At 34.8% G+C, this 19801-nt stretch overlaps 2 protein-coding genes across 5 annotated transcripts in view; both read right to left on the bottom strand.

Moving 5' to 3' along the window:
* LOC128013988 (annexin A2) overlaps positions 1-19801 on the bottom strand; it is a 327457-nt gene that overhangs the window by 71301 nt on the left and 236355 nt on the right. The gene's annotated exons all lie outside the window — the stretch shown is intronic.
* The window catches only part of LOC128013979 (OTU domain-containing protein 7A-like), a 73745-nt gene that overhangs the window by 18417 nt on the left and 35527 nt on the right, over positions 1-19801 (bottom strand). For all 4 annotated transcript variants that reach the window (XM_052597190.1, XM_052597191.1, XM_052597193.1 and 1 more), the window contains exons 3-8: positions 17770-17900; positions 7724-7906; positions 6162-6380; positions 4832-4933; positions 4558-4685; positions 1880-1992 (exon numbers count right to left, since the gene is read on the bottom strand). In XM_052597190.1, the coding sequence (XP_052453150.1) occupies positions 1880-1992; positions 4558-4685; positions 4832-4933; positions 6162-6380; positions 7724-7906; positions 17770-17854 (830 nt within the window). In that variant the 5' untranslated portion in view covers positions 17855-17900. The remainder of the gene's footprint in view (positions 1-1879; positions 1993-4557; positions 4686-4831; positions 4934-6161; positions 6381-7723; positions 7907-17769; positions 17901-19801) is intronic.

The following is a 19801-nucleotide window of genomic DNA, read 5'->3' on the forward strand; positions in this document are numbered from 1 at the left end:
GTTGATGGACCCCATTGACTTCCATAGTATTTTTTTTTTCCTACTATGGAAGTCAATGGGGTCCATCAACTGTTTGGTTACCGACATTTTTCAAAAAATTCTCTTTTGTGTCCAGCAGAAAAAAAAAAAAATTCTTACAGGTTTGAAACAACTTGAGGGTGAGTAAATGATGACAGAATTTTCATTTTTTGGCGAACTATCCCTTTAAGTTTGATAGTTAATCTGCTATGTCATGTTTATGACATATTTATGACAATTTATGTTGTCTTGGTAATGTCAAGTTGTAATGACAAAGACACTGACAGGTTATGATGTATTGGTTTATGTCAAGTTGTCATAACAAGACATCTCAAACAATGTAATGTTTGCATAAAAAATGTAATAATTGAGCGAATGACACTTAATGACAGTTGTCATAAACATGCATAAAACCTCCTTCACATTTATGACATCTGTCTTGTCATGATTATGATGGTGTCATGTCAGTCTTATGCACACCCCTTCAAGTAAAGTGTTACCAAAAATATTTTAACAATGAAAAAATACACACGTCATGTTTAAGGCGAGCGTCTCCAGTTCCGTGGTTATGGATTTAAAAGGACAAAAAAAAATATTTCTTTCAGAACTGTGGGTGTCCATAAAGGAATACTAGCATACTGTATATATATATATATATATATTGTTTTTTTTTTGGGAATGTTGAGGTCCACTGCTGTAATCATTTATTAAACCTAAATATTTTTGTTAATGGTAATCAAATAATAAAATATAATATAAAATAAAATGCAAATACTGGATAAAAAAAAAAAACAATGCTGCCTCAGCAACTAACTGGACTAAGTTGAATTACTAAAATCAGTAAGTGAAACAAAAACAAAAAAATAGTAAAATGATATATAAAAATATAAAAATGTAAACATTAAATTAAAATTAAAACTGAAATATGAAAAAAATTATTATAGTATACAAATAATATTAAAGTAACACTGCACTGGACCCTATTAACACAGGTTTGGAAAGACATGGAGGTCAGTTAAAATAAATTCACCTCAAATAAAAAAAACAAAACAACCATAAATAAAGAAGAAGAAGAAAAAAAGATTTTAAAGCATTTTTAAAGATGATAAAAAAAAAAATTAGGCTGATATTAGCTTTGGTTCATTTCTCCCACTGGAAATAGGAGGCACATTGCATTGTGGGACACAGTGTTCCACACATTTAGAAAATGTGCATAACTGTGCGCAGTATAAATACTGCAGAAAGAGTAGCAGTATGTAAGTATGCTATTCTGAATGAAGCTAAAAATGATGTAAAACTCCAACCACTGGCACCAGGTGGCAGTGTCACACATTTAAACGATCACAAACTGATTTTTCAACCACAAAATAAGCTCGACTTCACTGCATTCTTCTCCATGCATTATAACAGTCCTCTATATAGCAAAAGAAGGTTCTTTGTGTTTTGTCTAATGGCACAGTGTCCATCTAAAGGTCATGAGCTAAGTGAGGTTACTGGATGGAGTTAATCTCTAGTGGCCTCTAATGGAAGTCTAAGTGCATTGTGAGAGGGTCTGGGCAGATTGGGACAGTCCACAGACTGCATTTTAGCCAAACTTTGAAGTGGAAATTATTACACATCATTTATGGTTAATGCCTTAAAAAAATTACATATACATAGTAACGTATGTATAAGTATGTTATGATGGGTAAATGTGTGGGTAAATTGTACTATTGTTGTAAATGGTTACACAATTTGCATAAGAGGAAGTTTTTGTAGTTAAACATCAATACAGTAGGTGGGAATGGAAAGACAACCAAATGTGACATAACAAGATGTAGCCGTTTGTCTATATATGTGAGGGTGTGTGGGTGAGCATTACCCTCCGCTGGAGATGCCGTTCTTGCTAAAGTGTGTGCGAGGCTCACTGGAGGCCAGCTTCAGCAATTCGTTCCACTCTCTCTCCCATTCCTCCTCGGTGTACACCAGCCCCGACTACAGAGAGAATATATCGCCGATTTACAACATTTACCACAAAAATAATTGTAATATTTTCACTTGATATTCCACTGGAGATTTCCCATTTTATTTTCAAATTTAAATGTAAAATATTTTAACATTACATATTTTAATATTTTAATTAATTAAATTAAAATAAAATAAAATTAATTAATTAAATACAAATTTATAATTAATTTATATTTATAATACATAATTTTACATTTAATTATAAATGATAAAGTTTTTAATGAATACTCCTTTTACTATTTTTTATGGTATATTATGCATACATTATTTGTATTTATAAAGTGTTTGTAAATAAAATTAAATTGTGAAAAATATAGACAATTTGTATTAATTTATTAATATTTGCTTTATTTTTATAATCTTAATTTTTTTAATTAATATACTTTTTTAGTCATTTTCTGTATTTATATTGTGCATAATATTTAGGAAAAACGTATACATTTTTTACAAAATTACTGGTATTTTTTAAATATCATTTCATGTATTGCATAGGTTCTATTGGCAACACCAGACAAAAAAACTAAATGGCTAAATTATTAAATAGAATACAGTTATACAATGCTTTCTGTAAGTGGTGACAATACTGATTGAGCTAAAAGTCAGTTTGACAACATTCTTTAGTCTCATTGCTTAATTTCTCACTATTTGGCAGCTCGCGTAATTTTTGTCATTGTAAGCATTGACACACATATAGCAAGTTAAAACATTTCGTTAGTAAATGGAGGAGGAGGACGTTGCGCAATTGTAAGCGAAGACCTCTGCACATGCACTTTCGTTCAGTTTTATAATCTGTTTTATCTCAATGGCATCAATATGCCCAAGTTCTATAGGAAACACACCCACTCGTTCGCTCTCCTCCACCTCTCACACAAACATTTCCAGTCCATCCACACCCACTCGTTTCTTACAGCTTTAATCACTGACACTCGTTCAGCAGAAGCTGATTCAAGAGCTCCGAGCCTTCATGACAACGAAAACAGTGCAGCTAATAAAGAATTGAAGGATTTGCTATCGACCCCTCTGCTGATTTCCTGTCCTCCGGTATCCAGCAATAAGCTCTTACGCTAAAAGCTGTGCAGGAAATGCATAAGCTAATCTGCAAAGGTGTTTATGGGGAGAATCATTATGAACTGAAGGCTAATGTTTACGCTTTACAACTACACATTTGGCAGACGGACAGACTTTACATAGTAGCACTTAGTAGGCAAATTACAAAATTGAAAAGTGCACTAAATATAATAGATCAAACATTTTTAGTATTTGATTTGTTTCCTTAATTGCGGTTAAAGTAGGCAGCTAAGGAAACAAATTCAGGACTAAAAAGACTACCGTCTACACAATATTAGCAAAATATGCATTGCTGCTATTTATTATTTAGTACATTGAGGAAGCCGGTAGCCTTTCGACTTTCACTTTTTCACTTTTTCTATGAAAGAAAATGTTAAAGGTACTTAGTGGTTTTATGTTTTGAAGATTCAATATATCAAAATATTATTTTTTGGTATGTTTGAGGAATTTTGTAACAGATGCTGACATGCTAAAACTTAATAGGCTAGCTACAAAATGGTGAAAAATGTGTTCAAGGAAGCTGATTACGTTTCTATTCTTACGTCTGTTCAATCATCATGACAGAAACGTCTCGTTTAAGTATGTAACCCTTGTTCCCTGAAGGAGGGAATGGAGGTGTCACATCGGTGACCAGATGAACTGGGATCTCGCTTCGAGAGACCAATCTTCTTCGAGTGTACACTAAACGAGCCATGCCGTGACGAACAACAGCTGGATTTATTATGTGCATTGACTCGTTTAGTTTGCACTCGAAGTATATTGGTCTCGCGAAGCGTGATCCCAGCGTGTGACACGGAGGGACCGAGTGAAAGGAAACAGAAGTGATTTAGAACAGAAGGAAAATGATAACGGTGAATATTAACGCTAAATACAGTTATGCATGATTGCATGTGACGTGGATTTTTACACATTTCTAAGTATACGATAGGCTATACATAGAGTGTGAGTGACAAGTTTAATCTTCAGCGTACTATAGTCAGATTTTTCTTGCGCAACTTGAATATTTTGGTGCCATTACCATAGTTTGTCCACAAAGTGGCGACACTGGCCCCTTGTTTTGCAGTAAAAAACTAAACGAATGAGACAAAACAACAACAAACTACTGGAAATGCAACAATAATAGATACCTGCGTTAGTTTGTACTTGCGTGAGTGGATTTAGAGATACATGTGGAAGCTTGTTTCAGCCACTGAATAAAAAATACAAAAATAATTTACCTCGCAATTCTGACTTTTTTCTCACAACTGCATATATTTCTTAGTATTGCATGATCTAAACTTGGAATTCTGACATGTCTGGACCAGTAACCTTGTGATTAGTTTGCCGATATTTTGCATAACTGTGCTTGCAGCGACCCAAGTTCGATTCCCGTCCAAAGGTCTTTTGCTTCTCAAGTGTTTGGCTGTACGCATCACGAAGCATTCATGCTAGAACTTAAATATATTTTAGGTGTTAGTTGCCAACCTCTTTGTTTTGCTGAGTCTGTTGCCACCTCCACCTCCTCTTCAGAGCTTCTCTCTCCGCTCCACTCTTCATCATGGCATACAGACTCTTCCTCAGCACCAGATCCCGATCATGGAAGCCCCACATTCCTGGAAAACACGGATAGCCAGACACTTGACACCATATCAGTCAGAAACATGCAACAGTGTAGTGCTTCTATTTAAAGGAATTAATGGTTCTCTTCTTTCCTGGTGTTGCATGCAATACATGAGACAAGTGTGCATGAACGTCTCACCTAAAGAAGCTGCATGCAGAAGACAGTTTCCGTCTCCTGTTGTCGCTAACGGAAGTAGCTTCTTACAGCTGGTGCACATGGTGGACCACCAGTTTAAACGACCTACAGAATGGTTTAAACACAATATTTGAAGTCAAACATACTAATAAACATCACCGAATATCCCGTCATGCTCTCAAATCTAAAGTCAATCTAAAAAAGTTTCTAGTCTTACAGCCAGTTATCTTTATTGAATCGTCACAGGCACTGTTTGGTGGTTTGTGATTGTTCTAGTGTTGGCCGAATGTGAATTTTCTGTTCATTTTGGGCCCTAAATCCAACATACAAATTTGTTTCGCTTAGTTATAATGCATAGCTCACTAAGCATCGCTTTTTTTCTGGCATAAAAATAAGCGGTCCTCTGCAGTTCTGGGCCCTGAGGCAGTCTGAACTGGGCACTGACCATTCGCCCACTCTTTTCTCTGGAGCTGGTGAAGCTCACCGCAGATGAACGTCAGTGCCTCCACCCTCGGCCCCTCTGCCCTCCTTTGGGATAGGGTCTTCCTCCCACAGTCCAAAAGCATTTCCAAAGCCCTGAAGCCATGTCCAACCTGCTATTATTTCACCATAGTATTTTGCTTGAACAGGCTGGAAATGCATTTAGTTTAAAATACACGCCAATTTTTATAAGCTTTGAGTTTATTTGGTTTTCCACTTTCAGCAAAAGAATCAATTTAATAACACATCTACATCAATAAAAATTCAAGGCAATTTTTTATTGACATATAGCTCTATTACTATTAATAATGATGAATATTATTATTATTATTCTAAATTATAAATTAATAATAATAATAATAATACATATAATTAAATTTCTAAAAAAACAAACAAATAAATAAATAAATGATAGTAAAGTCATGTAAAGCAATTTTTCATTTTTTTAAATTTTATTTAAATTATAATTATACTTTTATAATAATAATAATAATAATAATAATAATAATAATTATTATTATTATTATTATTATTATATAATAATTTAAATATATATGTAAAGCGTCAGAATTTTATTTTTGGATGACATATTCTTTAAATCTTCTTTCAATTTTAGTGTTATTGAGCTTTGTTGTGTGGGAAGTGCAAGTCTGTGTTGATCGCTTGGTTTTCCTGTTGATCCAAGATGAGATTAGATTCATTCTGTCACTGTTGTATTGGGTTGACTCTAGCAGTCGAGTTGGTCTTATTCAATCTAAGCTGACATTATAAATCTATGTTTCTCATCCCTGTAGTGAAGGGCTAGGCCTGGGATTCACTCTGCACTGATCTGAGAGCAGCGTTTGGGGCTCACCGGCCTGCTCCAGGGCCACCATGGTGGATTGCTCAATGAGGTCTCGCTCAATGAAGCTGCGGAAGTCCTCGCTGTACACGCTCAGGTCGGGCAGCTGGAACGTGTAGATGGGCATCTCCAGGGGGAACTGCTCCCTGGCACAATCCCCTGACACCTGCAGCCGCGCCAGAGACATGATGGCAGAGCTGGCATGGGAAATGCCCCGGGACAGACGCTTCTCTGAAAGAAAGAGAGAGAGAGGAAAGAAAAATCTAATTAATCATAAATATTTTAAACATATGTAATTTCTTAATTAATGTTCCTCTGGTCAATGATTATGAATCATCACTGCACAATAGGACAATCAATCAATCAAGCAATCAATCCATATTTTTCAAATATATATATTTTTTTTTTCAAAAATATAATAATAAAATAAAAATATGATAATCATGAAAAAATATTTATTCTTATTATCTTATTAATTATCTTAATAAATGTTAATAAAATATTTTATTTGTCAATTAATCATCACCACACAATGAATAAATGAATGAATGAATTAATTAATTAATTAATATTTATTTTTTATAGATTATTTTTATATATAATTGTTTTATTTATTTCAAATAAAAATTCAAATTGTATTTACTAAATAAATGTTCCAGGTATTTTAATGTTTATGAATCACTGCTTTACAAACAAACAAACAATAAATGAATAAATAAATAAATACCTGTTTTATTCATTTTAATAATTAGTTAAAATTGATTTTACTTTCCTAAAAAAAAATTCCAGGTCTTTTAATATTAAACACCAATGCACAATAAGACAGACAATCAAATAATGTTTTAGTTTTTTTTCAAATGAAAATAAAAAAAAATCCTAATAATAATACAAAAAAATTATATTAATGATTGAAAATTATATATATATATATATATATATATATATATATATATATATATATATATATATATATATATAGAAACAAAGTCCACGTGGGCATGGAAAAATAATATAATAATATTTTTTCAGTAGTGCCTTTCAGGATCCAACCAAATCCAAACAAAATGAAATCCAGCCATACATTATTTTCCCCTAAATATCTTAAAAATTACATTAAATAATTTCAATGCATTACTAATGTTCTTTGTTGTCTTGAATGCTAGTATTATTTAATACTAAACCAAAATTGCTTCATTTTCAATTGAAAAGTGATGGGTGTAATTTCTGCCCCACTAACACCACTAAACCGCATTCATTGGTCAGAAAAACAGATAGCTCCACCCCTCTCTCACACCATTGGTCGAGCTGATGTTGCTGTTGGGCTGATTAGAATTCTCAGGGAAATCAGTCAACAATTCTCTAACTTATATTAATTCTCTACATATTAGAATTGTGATAAAATGTTATGGCAACAGATCTTTTTATCCATATCGTAGCGTACACCAGAGATAAATGGATTATCGAAAAAAAAAAGTTAATTCATATAATGACGACTTTAAACTATTATAGAAGAAAATATTGAGAAAACACAACAATAAATCTGAACAGGAGGAGGGTCAGAGAGCATTGCTCACCCTGAGTGTTGTCCTCTTGTTTCTGGGGGCATTGCTCAGGCTTGCCGATGTGCTGCGGGGTGCTGCTGCGCTCCGGCTGCTTGAAGTAACGGCCCTCGTTGAAGACGTGGGGCAGGTTGGCCGTGTGAACCTGCCGGAGCTGCTCATAGTCGTTGAGAGCGGCGCTCAGGTCCCAGTTTTTACCTGATTCATCACAAACAACAAAACTGATGATACATGCTGCCAATATGCTAATGCTGTAGCATCAACAGTCTTCTCCTACTTTCTGACTTTCTCTTGCAGGTCAAACTGGAAAACGGTCATGGAGCACAGAAAATAATCATGCTGTAAAAAGTTCAGTTGTCAACATGTTTGTAGCAATGTAATTTACAATAACAACAGTACATTATGTTTAATGCTACAGATTTATAAACTTTATCGCCCCCCTCAGGACAGTAGTTTGTTAGCGCCACAATAACTCGCGTTAAAAATGATCAGGTAATCACACACAAGTAGCATTTCTTTATTAAAAAAATAAGACTTTTTTTTTTTTTTACCATGATTTAGAAAGAAAAAAAAGTAATTTAGGGTAGCAATAGTTAATAGTTAAAATACAATTTTCAGGCATATTAAGAACAAGAATCATTTGATGACTTTATAAAAGAATATAAAATGTTAACATAAATATATCTGTTACACTGAATGATGATGGAACATTAACTTTTTTTTTTTTCACATTAACAAATTCTTGCAAGTAACAAGCTTAATCAAAAAGCCAATTAAAAAGCAAATCAGTTTAATTGATAAATGTTTTTATGAAATTTACAATAAATTTAAACTTTATAAAAACAACAACACACACAAATACAAAGCAAAAATGACTGGTGTTTGTTAAAAAAAAATTGTAATATTTAATAAATCTCTATTTCAAATGTATTTAAGACTTGTCTTGCTTGCGCCAAAAATCACATTTCAACAATAATTCCATGCCCACTAAACAGGAGGTCATTGTTAATGTACATGACCTGGGCTTTCTCTTTCATTTCGTCAAGCTACTGTTTGAGTGCACCTGCCAACTCCCATAAGGCTTTTCAATCTAATCCCAATTACACCCCCTGCCAACACCAGTGCCACAACAACGCTTACAGTCCACAGCAAACCCTAAACAATGAAGTTCTGCTCCACATCAAGCCTGAAGATAAAGAGGGACAAAACTGTGCTTCTTCTCCAGTGTGCTCTGAGCGAGGACAATTTGATAAAAAAACAACACAGATTTGTTTCTGGTTAAGTTCATTTTGTCTACAGATAGAGAGAACGTTCATACCAATCAAAATGGGAGGAAAACCACAGGAAAGACAGAGAAGCCAAACCCTTTAATGTGAAATGACAGTCACCTCAAGACTACACACACACACACACACACACACACACACATACAGCTGCTTCCATGTCCTCCAGCGACTGTCTTATCTCTGTAACCCAAAGGCCTTGCAGGGACCAAAGAAACAGGTCGGTCTGACCATCTACAGAGAGATACACACAGCCTGTGTGGGCATGTTTTTGTGACATATCAGGACACAAATTTGTATAATGACATGGGTATGACACAGGTATTACAAGGGTGTGTGTGTGTGTGTGTGTGTGTGTTTTGCCTATACTGTGAAAAACAAATGTCTCTGCAAGGAGAGTAAAACCTGAAATCACCAACATGATGTACAATTTATTTCATAACATATTAAATAATAGGCCAATCCCTAGATTTGAATGAATATTTTAATACCCAAAGATGCCATTTTAAATGCATTTTTTTCATTTAAATATTATTTAAATGAATCAGATTTGAAGGAATGACCATTTACTGAAGTTAACATCTTGGCCATCCAAGATCTGGATGAGTTTGTTTCTTCATCTGAAGAGATGGACCAATGGATCTTCAACAGTGAATGGGTGCCGTCAGAATAAGAGTAAAAAAAAAATCACCAAGTAGTCCCTCAATTAATGTCTTGTGAAGTGAAAGGCTGCATGTTTTTACTGTTTTATCCATGAAAAATTGTGCTTGCTCTGTGCATATTTCTCTCCTTATTCAGTCGAGAGGACTTTTTAATTGGAGAAAGCAGTATTATTGATAGAGGACTTATTGAAGTAAAAAACTGTCTTGATGGATTTGATCTTACACACGTGCAATTTTAACTTCAGAAGACATTAATTGATGGACTGGAGGGGTTTTGACTCCGACGGTACCCATTCACTGCAGAAGATCCATTGGTGAACAAGTGATGAAATGCTACGTTTCTGCAAATCTGCTCTTATAAGAAACAAACTCTTTTACATCTCGGATGGCCTGAGGATGAGTGAATTTTCAGCTGCTATTTATTTAATGATCAGAGGAGACTTACAGTGACCGTGCCCAAAAAATGCGGACACTTAAATTCAAACCTGAAACAAACAAAAAAATAATTCTGCAATCATTTGAGACCTATAGCATCCATTTGATTTCTAACAGGCAAGTCTCCCATCAGTCAGTCTGGACAGAGTTATTTCATCCTTCCTGTAGCGTATGTAGCACCAGAACCCACATCAATCAATACAAACCTCTTTCTAGTTTATGGATTTGTTCATCCTTTGACCGGCCAGAAATTTTCAAAGACATTTTAAGGCTTAATCGAATGACCGCTCAGCACCTCTGATGCACGCGTTTCACAGATAGCTAAGCATTATGGGTCTCAATCAATGTTTCCTGTTGACGTCCCCTCCTCTGTCTGTCCTTTAGACTTACAATTGGATTTTGCAGACGTTATCACATATTGTGGACACATTCAGATCACACAATATAAAATATTTCAATCATTTCCGAAGCAGAAATTCTTTTCATCTTAGGTCAGTGTTTTACAATTCAAAAGCTGGTTACAAATGTGGTCAAACACACGTAATTTAATTAAATGAGATAACAATGGGAGCTTTAAAGGCAAAAGGTTAACAGGGTTTTAAAAAAGGTTGTTTTTTTTTTTTACAAAATCAGCTTTATTCAATAATGATATTGAACTGATTCCAGATATTCCCCCCAAAATACTATATAGTATCTCTATACAATTTATTAATATTTATTTTTATACAGATGTACGTTCATTTATTTGTATACTTTATATAATTTCCCAATATATTTTTTACTATTTATCTCTACTATATATTTTTTCCCCATAAAATATTAAACATATGCCACTTATGCTATAAATGTTTATTATTTATTTGAAATTGTATTGTTTATTTATTTATATTATACTACAACTATATCATATCATATCATATTATACTTATATCTTATGCTTTTGTATAATAGCCTTCCACAGTTCAAACTTAGCACACTGCAACCAATTCCTCGCCTGTTTTTCAAATAACACAAACTAAACAGGTGAAGAATGAAACCGGACAACTGAACAACTCTTAATTTGGTGCTTTTCTGTCTTTGCTAATGAACAAAGACATGCACAGTTCTTCTGCAAGGTGTTCTTTCACTAATTAAACATCTTTTCCCGTTAATCAGGTGCTCTGCTTTATTTATGTCGAGGAGAATGACGTTGCAGTCAATCACCCATGAGAAGTGAGGGGACAACGCACTAAATATCTCACAGCAACAATAGCCATTTTTGCTTCTGAAAAGCTTACGATATGCTGCGGACTACAGAGGGAATAGTTGCAATACCTTAACAGTCCTTTAGAGGGTGACAATACACCCCTCGCAAACCACAAACAAAGCTTCATTAATGACACGACTAAAGACTTTTTCTTTTTCTTTTTATAATGCTTCTTTAATCCTAAAAGTGCAATCGCTAGCATGAAATGTCATCTCTCAATCACAACAGTAACTGAATAGAGCACAAGACCTATAGCAAAAAATGTCTGCCAGTGTCGGCTGAGTCATTTTTTTTTTTCCCAGAACACCTCAAACCGCACAAAGAGCCTGTGGCTGAGATTCCCACTCAGCTTTCCACAACAGCTTCAGTGACGGTGGATCCGCAGGGAACAGACGGAGATGGGAGACACACATCAACAACAGCCAGGTGGGATGACATCCTTCCCCTGCCACCTTCTATCAGTCCGTCATAGCCAGGGATCATTTCAGCCTTGTGGCAGATCTTTGATGTATGGTTTGGTATACATATATTGTGGTGAATATATATAGGTGTTGTAGTTTTAGACAAGCAACACACACTTTGGACTCTTCTAGCATGTTTAAGACATGATAAGACTCTTAGGAGACCCTAGTTAACACATATCAATGTCCTGTCATTCATCCACACCAAAAGGTGTCAGTACAAAATCCAAGAGCACTGTATTCCTAAGCGCACTTTTACAGTTCATCATTTACACACCCTCAAGTTTTCCCAAACTTGTATAAACACCAAAGGTAAACAACAAATTGCTGGCATTGACTTCTATAGTATGGGAAACGGAAACATTCTTTCAAATATCTTCTCATTCAGGTTTGGAGCTATAATACGGTGAGTTATTTATTGTGCTCGACTCATTTGCACACAACAAATATGACAGAAGATTCATTTTTGTTTGTTTGGGGAAAAAACTTGTTTTAACTGTAAAAGCTATTACATTTTCAGGCTTGGGGAGTAACAGACTATATGTAACGTCGCCTCGTATTCAGATTACAGTTACATTTTGTAAAAAGTGGAAATACTATCAGAATTATGTTTGTTTCATTTAAATTTAAGGTGTTAAATTGTTAAACATTGTTGAATAAAGTTGTTATTTTTGTTTTATTCGTGTACAAAAAGTATTGTAGTCGCTTCATAACATTCAGATTGAACCACTGATGGCAGATGGACTATTCTGACGACATCTTTCATACTTTTCTGGACCTTGACAGTGTATTTTAAAAATATCCAAAATATCTTAAATTCCGAAGTCGAACAAAAATTTTACGGGTTTGGAACGACACGGGGGTAAAGTGATTAAGAAATTAACACGAGAGTCCCCACACCCTGGATCAGTTAATGCAATAAAGAAAGATCGTAGCATTTCACATAAATTTTGATTTTTAACATGTAGGCTAAATTTAAAAAAGACTAATATGTATGGTGTACATTTTTTAATGTTGTGTATAAACTATATTTATTTTTACTTGTAGGTTACATGTTAAAGAAAAAAAAATTTAAGTAAAAATAAAACTTTAATTCTAAACGGCACCCATTCACTACAGAGGAAGGACTTGTGATGTGACGCTACATCTCTCCACATCTTCCTATGAACAATTCAATCCATCTACACCTTCATCTAAATCTGTGTGAACCATTCCTTTTAAAAATATGTTTCCCTGTGAAGAAAAGGAATGGAATTTTTACTCCGGGAACGCCACTGACACACTCCAAATCATTTGTGATCACGTTTCAAAGCTATAAACAATTCCACAGGCTTACAATAACACTAGGGCATCCAGTAGCAACAGCGCCTACTAGTGGTATGGAAAAATGATGCCGCAAACAGGGAATTGCTGGCATATACAGAGGTTACTGAGTGCGTGTTACATAAATATCAGTGCTTTGTGAGCGCTTGAGAGTGTGTGTGACTGCTGGGACAGTGCAGAAAGCTGGCAGGGTCTGCGATCTCACCCAGCCTTTTACTAATAAGCCCACTTATGTCTTATTACACACCCCTGTCCAATAGTTGCACTTCTTCCTGCACGTACACATGAAGCTCCCGGCTCACCCCACGTTCAGCTCCCTCTGTGGACATTCGAGCACATGTCCGGGATGATAATGACATTCCTGCCTATTGCGAAGTACGCTTATAAGCTTCGTAGGATACAGTGGATTACATAACCGCGCAGTAGGAGAAAATCACTATTTTATTTCCAGACCTAATAAGCCATAAATATGCAGATAGAGGTTGTTTTCCCCCCAAGGTTTTTGGGATACAAAGTATGTCGTGCTTGACTGCAGCGGTACCATTTATTTGGGATCTAGGGGCGGACTGAAGGCACTTCATACCCTTTTCATTCATAACTATAGCTTGTCAGAGGCAGGATTGTTATCGCTGGAGTGAAATGTCAGCGGTGGGGCCATTTAAAGAGCATTAACAAATTGCTCGTTTTGAATAACAAGCCTCAGACTGTTTTTACAGCAGAGCGGATGGGACTGATCTGAGAACAGTCTTATGGGTTTTGGGGAGAGATTGGGACAGGGAGGTGCTGATCCTAGATCTTTTTCTGAGGAACGTGCTTGCTGAAAGTGTTTAACAGCTAGCTATTAACGCAGAGTCCTCAGAGAAGGGTTTACATGTACATTAGCACAGAGATTGTAGGAATGCTTATGCAACATCTAAAACAGCTGCTTCAGTACATTCACTCTTATGTGTGACATGATTTATGAAGAATAAATGCTGGATCAGACAAAACGCTCTGCAAACTGCTTAATGTATGGAAATGCATTTGTGTGTATGTCTTTCTCTCTCTTTGTGTGTGTGTGTGTGTGATAAAACCCTTACTTCATAGGAAATAAATAAATAAAAGTACTGTACAGTGTAATGATAACAGATTAGAATAGATTCATAATAATAATAATAAAAAATAATAATGCTTAAGTACTTAAATCTTAAAATGGTATAATAATTAATAAATAAATAATATTACTATAAAGTATATTATACAAATGACAAAAGTTATAGGATGTATGAATAAGATGGTATTTTGATGGCTGGCTGGATGAATGGATAGATTAAAATTTTTAATAATCTACACATAATGATATATAAATAATGGTATGTGATTTATAAATAAAAAATAATGATTATTGAATTTAATGTTAACTATAGGACTAAATGAATAATAATGCTTATAACTTACAAATACAACATCGGTGGTCTAATTTAAGTTACATATAAAATATGAATATGTATAACTTAGAACAAAATTGTAATTACAATAAATCATATAACAATAAACTGTGAATAAATAGATCAACATTATAGTATGATTTAATAATAGCATGTTCAATTATTATTATTAAATAAATAATTGTGTTTAAATGTGATTCTGTTAATATAATAATATAAATGTTATAATAATTTAAAAATAGATACAAATAAAGAATGAATGAACAATATAATAATAATAATACATATAATAGTACATAAATACGTACAATATAAACACAATCATATAAATGTTATAGTAAGATGAAATGAGGCTGTTAAGAATAATTTTGGGTGTGTTTGGGAATATCACCAGGGGGATGATGGCGAGGCAAAGACAGATGTGTTTCTCTTGACTCCAGCGTTCTGTTAAAAACAGCGCCGCTCTATTAGCGTCAGGCTTCAAACAGGAGGGTAATATCATCCTGTGATGATGAGCGACGGCTCTGACGTGCTCCGGGCCAGGCAGGTTAAAACACACGCAGCTGAACAGCCTGCTACTGAAGCCCTATAGCTGAAGCAGGTGTGTGTTTGGCCACAAAGGTACACTTATATTCACCCTTTATATACAGTAAGTGGCATTAAAAACTGAATGTCAAAGCATCGGGGAAAAAAGTGTGAGTGAGTGGTATTGTTCTCTTATTGTTTCGACTATCTTGCTGTTGTATCAACTTTCTGAAAGAAACTTGCTGTTTAACAAAATGAAAAAAAAACGAATATTTCTTTGTCAAATAGCAGTCGACATGCACCTCATCTCAGTATCTCAGTATACATCCCAGTATATATATATATATATATATATATATATATATATATATATATATATATATATATATATATATATATATATATATATATCAATTAATTTTATATATTATAAATTTGTTTTCTATTCTAAATTAAATTAATAAGTTAATCAACTATCATATATAATGTTTATTTACTAAAAATGTATTTAATAATTTATATATATATATATATATATATATATATATATATATATATATATATATATATATATATACATAATGTATTATAATAATTATAATTGATAATAATTAATAATAATAGTATAATTTATTTATAAATAAATATTAGTATGGTATGGTATAATAATAATAATAATAATACAGTGTGATTTATGAATGATGTTTTCTAAAATGCTGTCTAGGTAGAAGTGGAACACAGCCATAATTCACACTTTTTCTCCTGCATTTTTTGAAGGACATTTTTAACTCCTTATTCTTTTTACGTCGTTTCTCAAAAGGGTGCACTTCTTTTCTTCTGCTGGCTCTATTCTTCGTCCTGTTCTTTTCTATAGAGGAAACATTTCTGTCCCCTCAGACTTGACTTTTTGTTGATTTGTCTATCTCTTTCTCCCTTTGGCCCGTCTCCTCGGGACAGACTGCACTTGCAGCCCTCCACTCCTCAATGAGTTCCACTCAATGGGCACAAAGGTCTCCTGGGGGGGCCTGGTCGTAAAGCCATCACAAGGGCCCTAAATCTGTCCCGCCGCCCACCGTGGAAGGCCCTCCCAGCACAAAACCTTTATCGCAGCAGAAACCAAAACCCTTGAGACCTGCAAGTGAGTCCGGAACGACGAGCCAAAAGGGACAAGAGTTAAAACACAGGTCTAAGCACACTGCACTTAGGCCTAGACTACATGAAAAGAGAAGTTGTGCATCAACTCATTATACTGGAGAAAACAACCTAGCTTGAATTAAATCTCAAGCACAGCCTCACTGTAGATTTGACGGTGCATTTTACGCTTGACTGAACCATAAACCCTTTCAGCACACATGGGACAAAAATCAAACCTAGACACACAGACGCCACACAGACAGAAGCAGAGATACATTTCCTGTACTACTGTCCCAGCGGTACTGTAAATCTAGTAAAGCTTTAACCTTACTATATGAGGTTCAATAAAATCAAGAAAACTCATTTTGAAGAGGTCAAATCATAATAAATTCAATGCATATTACTCATTTAATTTATACAGCTTTAAGGTGTTGAAATATAATATGTTTCATACAATTTAACATATTATAATATGTCCAAGTATTTCATAAAATGACACAATTTTATTATGTTTTGTTTATATTTTAATATATTCAAAATACATATATTTTAATTCAAATATATTATATGTTAATTAAATATATATTATATTTTATATGATATATTTTTATATATTTTATATACATTTTATTTACTTATAAATTATTATACAATTATCCGTATTTGCATTAGGATTTTTTTTACTATTTATTTAACTTACTCTGTATAGTCTGATTGTTGAAGTTGTACAATACTTTTATTGTTTTTTATTTATTGTATATGTATTTATGAATGGACTGATGGATGTATTTATTTATTCATGTATGTACTGTATGTGTGGATGCATTTATTTATTTGTACCTATATTAAAAAAAACATAAAAAAATATTTATGGTGCGATGCCTTATATCAGATATAAGATGAACAATACTGTGACTTCCAAAGGCAAAAGATGCATACTTTCACTTTTACAACGCTGTTATAAATGACTTCAAATAATATAGCTGACATACTATTTATCACGAATCTTGTCCTCTCACACCACACAAACTGTTACACGTCACCCTGGACTACACTTCCCATGTTCCATTTCACTGATTACGTTCTCACCTGCAGCCAATCACACACACTATAAATAACCACTATTGTTCGCCTTTATCTCTCTCCTACTAATAACAGCTTTACTGAGCCAGTTACCTGTCCTAGTTTCTAGTTGCCTAATCTAGTCTTGTTCATTGCCTGTTTCTTTCAAAAAATAAAGTTGCATTCTACATTTACATTCTAGCCTTTTCTCTAGACTTGCCAGTTCTCTGCCTGCCCCGAACTATACTTCCTGTTTTAGATTATCCCATTGTCTTGCCTTTTCAGACTATGTTTGCACCTTGCCTGGACTACTTTTGGGGCCCTTAAATGAAGTATCATCACCATTAAATGTAACAAGAGCAATAACATTGGGTGTCTCCAAGAACTAATAACCATACATTAAAATACAATACATTAAAAATAATACAAGTAAACAAAATTAACATCCAATACTAGAGCATCTTTTTCAAATTAGCGAAAAAAGTCCAGATCAGGTCTCTTACCTTCCAGCAGGTCTCGTGCCAGACCCGGTTCTGCCCCTGTGGACCGAACAAAGTCTGACAGGACCGCATCCATGTCCAGAGTCATGGGATCATGTGGCTGTGCTGCCTGCCCTGCAGCTTCACGCTCTCATCTACACAAAAATCACAGGAAATATCATAGAAATCATTGAAGAACATCATATAAAGGACAAAATAACAACAAAAACATGGACTGAGTGCAGCAAAATGCAGCATTACCGGTACATGAGGCTATTATTTACAGTTTGATCATATTCAGATTAATCAGAGATGAATGCAGCCTGGGGAATGAGTGACATGACTGTGAGGAATGACTGCACTGACAAAAAAGATGGTGTAGGATTTACTTTGAAACAGTTTTCAGAAAATGGTAGTAATGGTAGGCACTCCATTTACAACAGTTCTTTCTGGTCCTCGAATCTGATTGGCTGAGAGGAGTGTGAAATCCTAGTGATAACAGCATTCCAATTGTTTTTATAACTGTTTGTAACTCCACTTGCAGTATTTCTCACAGCGAGTGTCATGGCGGACGCCCAAATCCACTGTAATTTTAAAAACCTATGTCAGACTATCAGAATACGTTAGCCGAAAGATTTAGAAGAAAGACATTCCATGCTAACATATTGTGATCATTATTAAACACCAGATAACTTATAAAGATACAACACTGCCACAACTTTAGCCAAAGTTCTAAGAACATTCATTTTTAGTTGGGAACTAACTATAGTAACAATATAAATACAAAATAAAGACCAAAAGTACTTGGGGTGGGCATCAAACATTAGCGGATCAAGTAACACATTCAATAAACATGACGTTTTGAAGTAGAATGAAATGTATAGTTCAGTCATGAAACTCTAGATGACACAGACTTATGGTATTAACGTAACTGATGATATTCACATCATTTAACGACTTGGCACAAGCTGATTGGTCTATGTTGCATACACAAGTTCCTCTGAAACCCTCCACCTTCCCCAGCTCCACCTGTAAAGATCTGCTACGGGGTTTTTTATATGCTATAGGTCATTTACTCTCCCTCGTGTTGTTTCTTTCTTCTGCTGAACACAAAATAAGATTATTAGTAACCAAACCCCATTTTGGTTTCTTGAGTGACTTCCATGGTATTTTTTCCAATGCAGTGGCAGCCAATGGCAACCGTCAACTGTTTGGTTACCAACATTCTTCAAAATACGTGTGTTCAAAAGAACAAAGAGACTCATACAGGTTTTGAACAACTTTAGGGGGTGAAAATGATAAGATTTTCTTTTTCGGTTTAACTGTCCTTATAAGTGGTAGTGTGTCAACAATCTGTTGTGTGCGTGCTTATGGGTGTGTTCCACTGTCACAAGGCCGTGCGAGTGTGTCACAGCGCTGGACAGTGGACAGACTGGTGTGATGTTTCAACACTGTGCTGACAGTATGCAGGCTGCGTGTTGGATTTTTCAGCTGGAACACGTTGGCTGTGACATTCTGCTCAAGGCCTTTTTTGTCATTGCCTTATGAAATGCGCCATTGTTTGATGCTGGTGAGATCAGACCGAACCCTGCTATGCTGGCTGGAGGGGGGAACACCTACAGGTTCGCTGCAATAACAGAGGACTGTTTATCTGTGCGCGTGTGCCGTGTGTCAGACGGCCGGACACACTGCCAGCAGCTTCCACACCATTTACAGAGCGTGACACAAAAATGAGAGGAATGTGAAGCTGCCCACAGTGGAGAACAAGGAGAGCTGCCCACTACTGAGTGCAACTCATAGACCTGAAACACACTTTATAATGAGTTCTGTATATGGATGGGTCATGATAGCCAAATATAAGACACCAATTTACTTGATTTGAAAAAGATGATACATAATGATACATACAGTTAATTCTGGTCTTCAAATCTGATTGGCTGAAAGGGGTGAGATATTCTAGTGATAACAGCACTACAAACCGTTTCACTTTTTGTATAACTCCGTTTGCAGTATTTCCCACACCGAGTGACAAATACATTATCAATTGGGATTTCTA

This window comes from Carassius gibelio, chromosome B25 (genome assembly GCF_023724105.1).
Source record: "Carassius gibelio isolate Cgi1373 ecotype wild population from Czech Republic chromosome B25, carGib1.2-hapl.c, whole genome shotgun sequence".
NCBI classification, from domain to species: domain Eukaryota; kingdom Metazoa; phylum Chordata; class Actinopteri; order Cypriniformes; family Cyprinidae; genus Carassius; species Carassius gibelio.